This window comes from Marmota marmota, unplaced genomic scaffold, assembly GCF_001458135.2.
Source record: "Marmota marmota marmota unplaced genomic scaffold, marMar, whole genome shotgun sequence".
Classification (NCBI taxonomy): domain Eukaryota; kingdom Metazoa; phylum Chordata; class Mammalia; order Rodentia; family Sciuridae; genus Marmota; species Marmota marmota.
This window is the reverse complement of record NW_026000185.1, coordinates 27500986-27515174: the sequence shown is the minus strand read 5'-3', so window position 1 is coordinate 27515174 and position 14189 is coordinate 27500986. Positions and strand designations below refer to the sequence as shown.

Below are 14189 nucleotides of genomic sequence, written 5' to 3'. Positions count from 1 at the left end.
AAAAAAAAAAAAAAAAAAAAAGAAAAGAAAAACAAAAAGAAAAAATGAATGTTCCTTTTAAATGATGTTAACAGCAAAGACACCTGAGAAGAAATGAAGATAACCAGAATATAGAAAATACTACATACTTAACCTTGGAGACTTCAAATGTCAAATAATAACCACTAACTTTTTAATAAATCAGTTCACATATAATACATGTTTATGACCTTAATATAGATATATCTTAAGCCAATTTATCAAAGCCCAATTTAGAATACAATATTTTCATTCTGACTTAATACTATAATTTGTTCTCTCCCTGCCCCCATTCTCTTCCCCTTAACCTGAAGCAATTTCCATGAAATTCTACCATGTAATCCCGTGTAGTCTTTATAGTTGGGTAATTTTGAAGAGACAGTATCATCCTGGAACTAGAAACACTAAACAAGAACATCCACAACACCAAGCACAGCATTACACACTCATAAATCCCAACTATTCAGGAGGCTGAGGTAAGAAGGACTGCCCATTTAAGGCCAACCTGGGCAATTTAGTGTGACCCTATCTTAAAAGGAAGGGTTGAGGGATGGGGAAGCAGGGGTGTGGGGATTTCTCAGTGGTACAGTGTTCCTGGGATCAATCCTAAGGAACAAAAGAAAACTTGCTGTACAAATTAAGGGATTTGGATGCCCAGTTCTCTCTTGGGGATCTCTTTAACTATGTAACTGACATAAGGTTTTGTTGTTGTTGGCAGTACTGGATATGGAGCCCAGGGCCTTGAACGTACTAGGAAAGTGCTCTATCACTGTGATACCCCAAGCTGTCCGCCTAATCACTACCTGTTTTGGAATGGAAACTAGGTCCTTGCACATCAGCCAAGTACTCTACCAACAAACTAAACATCCAGCCTTTTAAAAATTTTATTTTAGACAGGGTCTCACTATTGCTCAAGCTGATCTCTAATCTGCTGTCCTCCTCAAGAAGCTGGAATTACAGGTATGACAGACATGACCATGCCATGCTGCCACCTGGCTTTTGAAACACATTATAAAATAGACCTCTTTCAGTAATGTCTCCCGGTTCTGATGATCCTGACTCCACAGTTTACAGTGACCTCAGCTGGGTATTTATAAAGTCTATAAAAACTACAGTTTTTGACAAGGCGACATAATCTACACTTAATATAATTCAACATGAAAACACCTTACATTTGAAGTTTGGGAATATATAATAATATTAGTAGTTTTCTTATTAACAATTCTTTGAGTATGGGCTGTGGATGTGGCTTAGTGGTAGAGCATTTGCCTAGCATGTACAGGAACCTGGGTTCAATTCCTGGTACTATCAAAAACAAACAAACAAAAAACCCAATTCTGTGAGTTTAAGTTTGGGTTAAGAGTTTCTCTAAAATGAAGTACTACTTAAAACATGAATATTTCTTAAAGAAATGTAATAATCTAATATGTGAGAAGCAATTTTCATTGGGTTCTACTAACCCAATGGTTCTCAACAGGGAGCAGTGCTTGGTTTTCACTACTGACATCCAGAGGCTATGGGAACTGCTAAACATCACATAAACATGGAACAGTTTCCACTACAAAGAATTCTCTGACTCAAAGTGTTAGTAACATGGAGGTTGAGAAGACCTAATCTGACCCACACATCCCATTTTTAATAATTAATTTTAGTTGTTGTTGGACCTTTATTTTATTTATTTGTATGGGGTGCTGAGAATCGAACCCAGTGCCTCACGGATGCTAGGCAAGTGCACTAACACTGAGCCACAACCCCAGCTCCCAAGCATCTCATTTTTAAAACTTACCAAAAAAAAAAAAAAAAAAANAAAAGCAAGAGTTCTTTCCTATTTAAAAAAAAAAAAAAAAAAAGAGAAATTTCATTTCTTAAAATATATTCAACAGGTATACTTCGAGAAAGAATGAAAATACATATTCAGAAAAGTAATTTGCGTTTATTTTACAAACCCAACATGCTATATAAATGTGCCAAGATGAAGAAGACTGTCCAGGCCCCCTCATGACTCCCTCCCCACACACACCAAATTTTGTATTCTAAAGAGACAGGGTCTTGTAGTGTTACCCAGGCTGGACCTGAACAACATGGTTCAAATGACCCTCCCATCTTAGCCCCAAAGTAACTGGGACTACAGGTGCATGCCACTTTTGCCAATATTTAGTTATGTATTTGTTAGGTTTCTCTTTACCAGAATTTTTTTTTTAAAACATTTTTGGGGGGCTGGGGTTGTGGCTCAGAAGTAGACCACCTGTCTAGCACGTGCAAGGCCCTGGGTTTGATCCTCAGCATCACATAAAAATAAATAAATAAAAGTATTGTGTCTAACTACAAATAAAAAATATTTTAAAAATCCATTTTTTGTAGTTGTAGATGGATACCTTTATTTATTATCTTTCACACGTGCTAGGCAAGCACTCTGCCACTGAGCTACAACCCTAGCCCTTTACCAGAATTTTAAATAACATTCCAGACCTTATCTGTCTTGTTTGGAGCTACATCCTCAGCACAGTAAAAATTGCTTTAAAGGGGAGGGAAGGGAGGGAGTTGAGGAAGTGTGCATGGGGGCAGGAAAGATAGTGGAATGAGATGGACATCAGTACCCTAGGTACATGTATGACCGCACATATGGTGTGATGCTACATCATGTACAACCTTAGAAATGTAAAGCTGAGCTGCAATTGTGTACAATGAATCAAAATGTATTCTGCTGTCATATATACCTAATTAAAATAAATCAATTAAAAAAAAGAAAGCCATTTCTTAGAAAGCTTTCTGAATACAACTCAGCAAAGAATAAATAAGAAAAAGCAGAAATAGTAAAATGTAAAAAATATTAAAAATGCTAATTATAGAATATTCTGCTTTATGAAACAAATATGGAGAAAGAAATCCCAAAAGGGAATCTTCTGTTGTAATTGCTGAAAGTACTAAAATTTTTCAGTCATATTTAAAAATGAAAATCTTTCGTAAATCCTAAATAAAAATTTAAAATGTAAGTAATGTTGACTTAACATTTGCACTTAAGAGGACAAAACTGCTTTACATGCATTAGTGAATTCCTAGATTTCTCTAAATGACATGTACCAAGTATTATTATTATGAGTCCTCTGCTTTTTAAAAAATATTTTTAGTTGTAGTTGGATGCAATATCTTTATTTTATTTATTCATTCATTGGTTTATTTATATGTGGTGCTGAGGATTGAACCCAGTGCCTTGCACACGCTAGGCGAGCTAAGCCACAACCTCAGCCCCTAAACATTTTTTTTTAAAGTTAGCTACAGTTTTGAGATTTATTAGAGTGACTGTGAATGTACTATAGTATTGAGACATAATTAACATGCTTTTAAATGTTATTTACATATGGAAATGTTTCCTATGCTTGATCTTATTCCTAAATTATACTGTTTCCTATTTTTTAAAAATTTCTTTGTAGACAAGAGACGCTCCAAAATTCTTGAATAAATACTTTTAAAAGCAAAGAACGCGGAAACATATTTATTTATTTATTTATATTCTTTGGTACCAGAAATTGAACTTAGAAGCACTTAACCACTGAGCCACATCCCTAGCTCATTTTATTTTTTATTTTGAGAAAGGGTCTTGCTAAATTGCTTAGGCCCTCTCTAAATTGTTGTGGTTGACCTTAAACTCGAAATTCTCTTGCCTCTGCCTCCCAAGCTGCTGGGATAGAAGATATAACTCTGCTTTCTTAGTTCTTAACCTCAATTCTAAGCCCTGAAGCACCTATAAAGAAGTTTACAAGGTACAAAGTTTGAAAACTATGCCTATAAATATTTACTGCCCAAATATCCTAATATTCAAGCTATTTATCCTCTCAACAATAGTGAGAACAAAACTGGTAATAAAATGTGAATTTCTTTCCTTCTCTCTATGCATTCACAACCACTCACCTCACTAAATACTAGCTTATTTTAAGGAAATGGAAAGGTAGTACTCCTTAATGTGGTGCCTACATGAGTTGGGTAAAACAAATATTGAGAGTCCCCACTTTAAATGGTTTGACTTAAAAATTTTAACTTTACAATGGTGTAAAGCAATACAAATGCAGTAGAAACGGTACTTTGAATTCTGAATTATGATCTTTTCCCAGGCCAGCAACAGGCAGTACTTATTCTCATGCAATGCAGAGCAGCAGCAGGCAGTCGCACAATCACAGGGGAAACACTGAGGCATCGCAGTGTGCTGTGCTGCCAAGCGGGATGCCTGGAAGTTTAGATGCGTTCAATGCATTTTCAACATGCAATCCTTTCAGCCTGTGATGAGTTTATTAGGACATGACCCTACCACAATTTGAGGGGTATCTAGAGTAGACAGGCTTACTTCGGGGATAGTAATCCTCATCAGGAGAGTCTGCACGGTCTTTGCGGCGATGGTTAAATCGGTAGTCAATACTGTCATGTACCCAGCCTTTCTCAATGAACAAACCCGGAACTTCATCTGAGAAGAGCCAGTATCTACAAATCACAATCAGTGTTAATCAGATAATGAATACATCAGGATGGGATGATTTTAATATTAGAAAAGCTGACTAGAATATGACAAGCATTTGAAACTGCAGCTGATAGGACCTTTGTTCAAAATTGCAAACAGATAAAACTGATAAGGTAAAGCAGAGGACACCAAAATTTACTTAATGTCTATAATCTTTATAATTGCTAATTGCTATCTTTGGATTCCACACAATGCATGTATTTAAAATATATTACCAGGTTGGAAACTGTAGCTCAGTGATAGACTGCTTGCCTAGCATTTGCAAGGCCCTGGGTCCAACCCCCAGTACTGCTAAAAAAAAAATATGTCTGAGAGTGTATGTTGTGTATAAGAAACTATAAGAAACTCTATTTGGAATACACTTCATCTTATTTTTAGTGACTTCAAGAGCCAGAAAACGCTTTTTTTTTTTTTTATTTTCTTAGTGGCAATGCTGGGAACAAACCCAGGGCCTCCTGAATATTGGGTAAACACTCTACCACTAAGCTACATCCCCAGCTGAGGGACACGTCTTATTTAACTTTATAACCCTGCATTTGGCATAGATAATGTTCAGTAAATGTATGATAAGCAATTATGTTTTCAATCAAAACTGGAAAATTGAATAGAAACGGTTATCTATTTTTAATGCTTTAGATAGCTTCATTAATTAATAACAAAAGAATCTCCCCATAAGATAATAAGAATCAAACTTCTTACCTATTATGGTTTCGATCTGTACCAATAGGAGTCCTCCGCATAACTAGCTTTGCCTTGGCAATCCCTTCCTGGAAAGCCTTCTCAGCTGCTGCCTTGTGCTTCCGGATTCGTTCTTCTTCAGCTTCACGTTCTAGTTTCACTGGTAAAGATAAAAAAGTGTCCATCAGTAGATGCTCAAGCCAGGTGTGGTGGTGCTCACCTGTAATCCCAGCAGCTTGGAAGGCTGAGGAAGGAGGATCACAAGTTCAAAGCCAGCCTCAGCAAAATCGAGGTGCTAAGAAACTCAGCGGGACTCTGTCTCTAAATAAAATACAAAATAGGGCTGGGTATGTGGCTCAGTGACAAGAGTGCCCCTGAGTTCATTCCTCAGTACCAAAAAAAAAAAAAAAAGATGCTCAGTCCGGTAAGGCACACACCTGTAATCCAAGCTGAGTCAGGATGGCCAGTTCAAAGCCAATCTTAGCAGTTTAGCAAGGCCCTAAGCAACTCAGCAAGACCCTGTCTCTAAATGTATGTATGTATGTTTGGGGACGCAGCTCAGCATTCGTGGGTTCAATCCCCAGTACAAACAAATAACAACAACAAAAAAAAGGTAGATGCTCAGAGAACCTCAGTTTCTCTCTCCAAATTCTCATCTATGAAATGACATGTAAGGCAACAATTTCTTTTCGATCCTCCTATATTCCTCAAATTTTCATGAAGTCCTACTTACCAGTCACAGGATCCTCAAAAAAATCAGGATAAAAATAACTAATTAAATAACCACTTCAAAATAAAACATATTTCAGTCCTGAGGATTTAGACAGTAATTCAGCTTAATATCCTTGACAAGAAAAAAGAAGAGAAAGCTAGGACACAGAAACCCAGGTAGACAATTATAATCAGTGTCAGGGTGCTTGCTTAGCACACATAAGGCCTTGGTTCAATCCTCAACACTGCGTGTACACACACACACACACACACGGGGGGGGGCGACCTTTGTACACTGAATAACAGTTTTCTAATTATCTGGCAAGTCACTACTGTAAATGATGGAAACATTTTTAATCAGTTCACTTCTGTTTATTAATTACATGGGCTTATTCTATTCTGTTAGAAATTTCTTTCACCAGCATCAACCAAAAAAACCCCACTCACCTTGTCTTTTAAGTTCTTCCCTGTCACAAATTGCTACTGAACAGTATAGAACACTGCTATTTACAATGTCGAATTTTTAAACTCTGATCCTCTACTGATAACATCTACAATATGGTGAGAATATGAAAAATCCATCTGTCAACAGAAGTTACTTTTAAAAATTAAGACAAATTCTATTTATGTAAATTACACGGAAGAGCTTGAGGGTGTGACTTAGTGGTACAGTGCCTGCACAGCATGCTTCAGACCCTGGATTCGATCCCAGGCACTGAAAAACCAAAGCAAAAGAATGAAACATGGAATTTGTTACCTTTAAAAAATTAATCTTGACCTATGGACTGGTATTAGCCATAAATATGAGAGGTACGATGAAAAGAGACCATGTGGGCTGACTGTGTGGCTCAGCAGTAGAGTTAGAGCATTTGCAGTTAGTGTGTTAGAGACCCTGGTTTGATCTCCAGCACACTAAAAGAAGATTCTTTGAAGAAAACACAGGGGTAAATCTTTACAATCTTGGATTAGGAATTGGATTCTCAAGGTATAACATCAAATCCATGAGCAACCAAAGAAAAAACATTTCAAAACAACCGGATCTCACCAAAATTAAAAGTACTTATGCCTGAAAGGGCACTATCAAGAAAGTGAAGACAACTCACAAAGTGGGCAAAAACATTTTACAACATGTGTTTAATAAGGGAGTTGTATCTAGAATATCTTTTAAAAAGTCTTGCAACTTAGTAAGTAAAAGACAACTTTGTTTTTGTTTTTGCAGGAAGCAGTACTAGGGATTGCACCAGGAATACTTTACCACTAAGTTATACCCCACGCCCTTTCGATTTATTTTTAGACAGGGTCTTGCTAAGTTGCTAGGCTGCCCTTTAATTTGTGATCCTCCTGCCACTGCCTCCTGAGTAGCTGGGATGATAGGCATGTGCCACCATGCCCACAAAGTTAATTCAGATCTTTTGCCCAATTTAATCATGGGAAAAGATCTGAAATTAACATTTCTCCAAAGATACACAAATAGCCAATAGGAACATCCCTAGTCATGTAGGAAATGCAAATCAAAATAATGAGATATCAATTCACTCCCACCAGGATGGCTATAACCATGAAGACAAAAACAAGTATTAGTGAGGAAGTGGAGAAATCAGAATCTTCAGACACTGCTGGTAGGAATAAAGTTATGCAGTCACTTTATTAAAACAGCCTGGCAGTTCCACAGCAATACCATTCCTAAAGATGTACCCCCCAAAAAAGAAAATATATGTCTACAGAAAAACTTTTGTCCTAATATTTACAATAGCATTATTCACAATACCCCAAGGGTTGAAACAACCTAAAATGTCCACTGACGTTCTGGAGGAGAAACAGAAGATCTTATGAATGGCTTCCTTAATGAGGCATGTTTTTCTGTTTGTTTACAGAACTGAGAATTAAACCCAGAAGTGCTCTACTACTGAACTATGTCTACAGTCATTTTTATTTTTTATTTTGAGTCAAGGTCTTACTAAGTTGCCCAGGCTATCCTTAAGCTTGAAATCCTCCTGTCTCAGCCTCCCAAGTAGTTGAGAGTACAGACATGCACAAATGCACCTGGCAGGCATAAGCTGTACATGCGACAGCATGGTGAACTTCTGAGACATCAAGCTAGGTGGGGAGGAAAAGTCACAAAAGTACTTATTATTTGACTATTGTTACGGTTTAAATATGAGGTGGCCCTCAAAATCTCACATGTGAGACAATCTAAGAAGGTTCAGAGATAAAATGATTAGGTAACGAGAGTTATAACCTAATCAGTGGATTAATCCATGACATGAGTCAGTTGGGTGGTTAACTGCAGGCAGGTAGGGTGTGGGCTGGAGGAAGCAGGTCACCAAGGGGTGACACTGTGCCCCTAGTGAACAGAGCTCTCTCTGCTTCCTGGTTGCCATGCCCTGAGCTGCCTTCAATTGCCAGACCCTTCCACCATGATGTTGTTTCATCTTGGGCTCACAGCTATGCAGCTGGCCAACCAGGGACAGAATGTCTGAAACTGTGGGCCATAATAAACTTTCCCTTCTAAGTTGCTCTTGTCAAGTCTTTTGGTCACAGCAATACAAAGCTGACTAAAACAATTCCACTTATAGGAAACATCTAGAATAGGCTACTTATGGCTCCAGAAGACGGGTAAATGGGGTGACAATAAGCTAAGGGGAGTGGGGTTTCTTTTACAGGTAATGAAAATATTATATAATTGTAGTAATGGTTATACGTATCTGTGAGTGCATTTTAAAACACTAAATTGTATATGATAAATGGGTGAATTGTGTGTTGTGAGAATTATTTGATAAGATTTTTTTCTTAAAAGTTCAGATCTGGGGGCTGGGGTTGTGCGAAAGAGTGCTCACCTAGCACGTGTGAGACCCTGGGTTCGATCCTCAGCACCACAAAATAAATAAATAAATAAATAAATATAAAGGAATGTGGGGCTGGGGTTGTGGGTCAGTGGTAAAGTGTTCACCTAACACGCATGAGGCCCTGGGTTCGATCCTCAGCAACATATAAAAATTAAATAAATAAAATAAATAGTTCAGATCTGATGGTGCCATCAAAGCCCAAGATTTTTTTAGTTCTTAAATAATAATAAAGGAAAATCATTATCTCAGTTGGCAACTGTGCTAAGGGCTTCAAATACCTTGTCATTCAATCTTACCAAACATGAGAAAAGTATGGCATGGATAAATAACTTGCCAAAGAAATAGCGCAAAAAGGATTCAAACCCAAGTCAGCAATTCCAAAGAGCAATCTGCTGTTTTCAAGATGTCTATATGTGGGTTTGGGCATTTATCAAAACCAGAAAAGATGCCACCATGGCATTAACTTATCATCAACTGCAGAATTCTAGGCCAAACAGTCTAAAATATTACAAGCCTAGATCTAGGACTACAGCTCTGGGGGAGAGTGCTTGCCTGGTGTGTGCAAGACTCTGGGTTCAATCCCCAGCAACATCCACACACATAATATGATTATATAATATATATTACATACCTAGCTCGTTCTGGGTTGTTACAGAAATAAGCAAATAATTGACAGAGACATCCCATTTCTCTACGAACTTCCCATCTTTTACCATCTTCTAAAGGCCTTCCCTTTTCTCTGGGTGTAAAATCTTACCTTTCATTTCCCTTTCCTGGATCTCCCGTTCCCTCTTGGCCTGCATGGCAAGCAGCCTTCTGCTCTTCACAGCACTAATCATGTCTTCAGCTTCCATATCTACCTGGGGCTCAAACTTTACAATTTCTTTTTTCCTATCAGTTTTCCCTAACCCATTTTCCTCTTTGCCATTTTCTTTATTTCTGGCTTCCATTTCTTTCCGCTTCTGTTTCTCTGCTCTCTTCTTGTCGTTCTCCTCCTTCAACACAGCAAGCCGCTCCTTCCACAGCTCTGCAGACATCTGCTGTCTGGTCTCCATGTGGTCTTGTACTGAGTACGTCATGAGGATCCGGTGGCACAGTGCTGTCAAGATCTGCAGCTTCTCCTCTGATGTTAGCTCAAAAAACTCAGAGGTTTCCAGCTTCTCTAAGAACTCATCTTGTACCTCGTTGTCCTCAAATGGTGCCGAGTCTTTATTGTCATCTGTGTCTGAGCCCTCACTTTCCTCCTGGGCATCTGACCTGCGCAAGCAGAGCCGAACCAGCTCTGAAACAGAGTGCAGAGTGAGCGGGATTTCTGACAGCTTCATTCCCAATTCACCATAGTCTTCCGCTATTTCGTCTTGTAGTAAGGTCTGTAGCAGGATGACCAAAACTCTATTCAGGTATAAAAAGCCACCCTTATCTGCACTCAAGGCTTCCATTAGGGACACAGCAGTAATAGGATACTGAGCATCTGGTAAGAGTAGCCCAGAATAACAGCTCAAGAACTCTACCACTAGGGCCACATCCCCAAAGAGGGTGTTGGGCAGCCCTTCAGGGGTATCCACCAATCTAAATGTTGGAAGACTTTTGCCATTTAACTCTTGGTCCTCATACCGCTTCTGCTTTTCTAATTTCTCAAGCATTTCCTTCTCTCTTCTTTCTTTGGCTTTTTCCTTCAACTTTTCTTTTAGTTCCTGTCGTTTCTTCTTCAAATATTCTTTTCGCTGCTCTTCAGACATAGAGGCCCACCTCTTCCTATGCTCTAGAAGCTCATAGCGCTTTTGTACAATAGTTCTCAATTCTTCCGGGAGGCGAGCCCTATCTTCACTGGAAAGAAGACGAGCTGTTTTGGAGATAACACAGGACAGGGCACTCTTCTTGTCCTCACGGTCTTTGTTTTCTTTGTAATAGGCAATCAGATGCAGAGCAGCAGGAGGCAAGTGTTTATGAGGTTTACTGGAGGACCTCGGTGTGGCCCCAGAATTCCGGGGGGCTCGTGTCATCTTCTGAGTGCCTTTGGCCATATCCAACAAAGTCATCTGCTTCATTTTGGTTTTAGGAGTCTTTAAACCCTTTTTGGGAGATTTGGCATTCCCTGTGGATTTCTGTCCATTCAGGATGCCTTTGCTCCTGCCCTTCGCCTTCAAAGGTTTATCACTGTGCTTCCCTGGTTTCTTAGTTGGTGGGCCTTTTTTAGGAATGTGAAAGTTGGCATGTAACTTGTTGGGTGACATCATCTTCATCATTTCTTCCAGATGTTCTTCTGGAGATCTGGAATTCTTTGAGTTCTTCACTTTGAGTGGTGAGCCATTCAATGATTTTTTCAAATGTACATGACACCATAACTTAGGATTTAATGGTGAACTCAAAGAACTATCTGCCTTGGATTTCTTTGAGGGCTTCCTATCTGGGGATCCAGTATTCTTCCTCTTAGTAGAAGGGTTGAGAGTCATATACTAGAAATTAAGAATAGGGAAAAAATTAATTTTAAATATTAAAAAAATCAATGTCATAAAGGCCCTCATCCTCAGGTAGTCAAGTAAAACTATATATTCACTTCTCTTCATAGACACTGTCCCTGAAAAAGCAAAGACATTATTGTTAGCTAATGTTTTTGCCACATCAATACAAACATCTCTGAATAACCAGATTTACAAATCTATACTGTGGGACTGAAAGTGCAGCTCAATGATAGAGTACTTACCCAGCATACATGAGGCCCAGGGTTCGAGCCACAGCATCAGGGGAAAAAGTCTACACTCTGAGATTAAACCATTTGTTTATTTGCTTACTTTGTGCCAAGGATTGACCACAGGGCCTCACACATACCAGGCAAGTACTATATCACTGATCTACATCACCAGTCCCTGATATTAGACGTTTTTGCTACATAAGTAGCTCTATGTATTCTTAAATATTTCAATGAAATCTGTGAACCTTATCCCTGGAAACAACACATAAAAACTATGCATATAATTTCAGAGACCATCACCCACAGGCACCAGATAAGGAATAACTAAAAAACAGTAATACTTGAGTAATTTTAAAAGCACTGCCCTTGGGCAGGGGGGAGTGTAGTGGTAAAGTACTGACCAAGCATGGTCCAGGGTTTGAGGCCCAGCACTTCCAGAAGAAGAGAACTGCTATGAAGTAGGACTGGATTTTAATGCTTTAAACTTTTATTCTGGATCACAGCATGCTATGATCTTAAGTATAAAGTCTAAATTCAGGCATCTTTTATTAATAAAAGTATCCATAAGTATAATAAAAATATAAAAACTGCTCACAGATAAGAAAACCTCCTGACCTTGGTTTCTCAAACTCCTCTCTGTCCTTTCCCTGTAACTGAGTAACTCATTTCCATGAATACATTTAACTATGAGCTGTCTAAATTCTCATTAATTTCATACCATTTTCTCTTTGAACAGCCTATATTTCTCAAATTCTCTCCCACTAGTACTCCAACCACACAATCCTCCAATCTCCCAAGACTTTAAATCCATTTATTTTATTACATTTTCACCACCCTCAACCTCTTGTCCTTAAAGAGAGGGGTCTTGATATGTTGCCCAGGTCCCTGCCTCAGTTCCTGAGTAGCTGGCACTACGGATGCACCACCTGGCTCTGCTCATCCTTCTTTATCCAGTTTAAATTCCAGTCATTTAATCAATCTTAATTTAAATATACAATTCCCTTGTCTCTCTTCTTCTATTATATTTACCTGGAAAAACCATAATCCTGACTAGTTCACATTTAGCTCTAACATGGCTAGGATAAAATACACAAGTAGTCTCTCTCCAATTCTACCACCAGGCAACTGAAATGGGGACCCCCGACAGGCCCCTGTTCATGGTGTATTCCCTTAGCCTACTCCTCTTCCCTGTCTCCTAGAAACGTAGCTTCTCCTACCTACTCTCACCCCTCCATCTCCATCACACATAATTAGTTAATAGGTCAGAACCCCTTCCATTTGTCACAATACCACTCTTTGTCTATTTAAATGTGTTCTTCACCCAGGCATATACCCCTATAATCCCAGTGACTTGGAGGCCGAGGCAGGATAATCACAAGGTCCAGGCCAGTGCCAGCAACTTTATTGAGGCCCTAAGACAACTTAACAACACCATTTCAAAATAAAAAATAAGAAAGATTGGGGCAACTCAGTGGTAAAGCAACCCAGTAGCAAAACTAAATAACTAAATCTGTACTTTAAAAATAAAACCATCTGATTTTAATGATTTAAAGATTGTAATTACAAATAAAAAAGAAAAGACTTACAACTAAAATATAAACTGAATGAAATACCAAGCAGTGCAAAAACTATAGCCTATTTCAGAAAAAGTTTTAAGAGGATCGAAAGACTACATAACCTACAGAATACCTGACTTCTGCTGCCAAAAGGAGTTTTACAAACACACAAAATTCCGAAACTTCAAGTTTTTTAATAGGTCTAACTTGAGAAAAGCAACATGTAAAGAAGCAGCCTGGAGACAGTAGGTATGACAAGCTAGTATAAAACAAGATTGCAGGCAAACCAATCCCCCAGCCAGAGACTACGGAATATGAAATCAGAAGCCACTAAAAAAGGCTACAGGGAAATAGCTAAGGTAAAATAAAGAGAGAACACTGAAGAATCCCTATGCTCTTAGAATTAAAGCAAAAGATGTAGTAAAATTTAATAAACTGTGACCAATGAAAACTCAAAACACTAGGGCTGGGAATGTATGTAGCTCAATAGTACAGCACTTGCCTAGCATGGGTTCAGGCCCTAACGATACACAACAACAAAACAAAAAAACAATGAAAAAATTTAAACATTAAAGGCAGAATCATCAGAGAAACAGAAACAGCAATACAAGACTTCTATAGAAGTAGGGTGTGCTCTGCATGAGTAAGCTACGCTTAACAAATTTCTCTTCTGGCTAAATTTTCTTTCTTTTTTCTTCTGGCTAAATTTTCTAACTTTAAAAGCCAATCTGCCTTCTAAGAATTATACTGACTGCCTTTTTGTTTTCTGTTTAAAACTGGATGTTTTGTTTCCCAGTGATCCTCAGGACAGGCTGACGAAGAGGTATAGTGCTTAAAAGAACACATTTCCCCAATACAGAATTTCCCTGTCCTAGCTCCCCAGGACAAATTTGAAAATGTTAAAAATAAATAAGTAAGTAAAGAAAAGTAAGTTATTTCACAAATTCCATTCTCCTGCTGGACACTAATTATAAGTACTTTAAAAAGAATACTATATCAGAAAATACCCTCTAAATCACAGAGAAAGATCCAACACTACCTGGTCAGGAACTAAAAACAAACATGTTGTCTCCCAAAGTGAACCATCTTATTCAGGCAACCTTGGAAAATATCCATAGCACAGCCATAAAAAGTGATAATGTTTCTAATGCTCAGAACAAGCTATTGCTTAAAAATTA

General features: G+C 38.3%; 1 protein-coding gene across 1 annotated transcript in view; it reads right to left on the bottom strand.

Moving 5' to 3' along the window:
* Baz1b (bromodomain adjacent to zinc finger domain 1B) overlaps window positions 1-14189 on the bottom strand; it is a 70081-nt gene that overhangs the window by 27301 nt on the left and 28591 nt on the right. The window contains exons 6-8 of the mRNA XM_048789940.1: window positions 9521-11219; window positions 5228-5366; window positions 4358-4491 (exon numbers count right to left, since the gene is read on the bottom strand). Coding sequence (XP_048645897.1) covers window positions 4358-4491; window positions 5228-5366; window positions 9521-11219 — 1972 coding nt within the window. The remainder of the gene's footprint in view (window positions 1-4357; window positions 4492-5227; window positions 5367-9520; window positions 11220-14189) is intronic.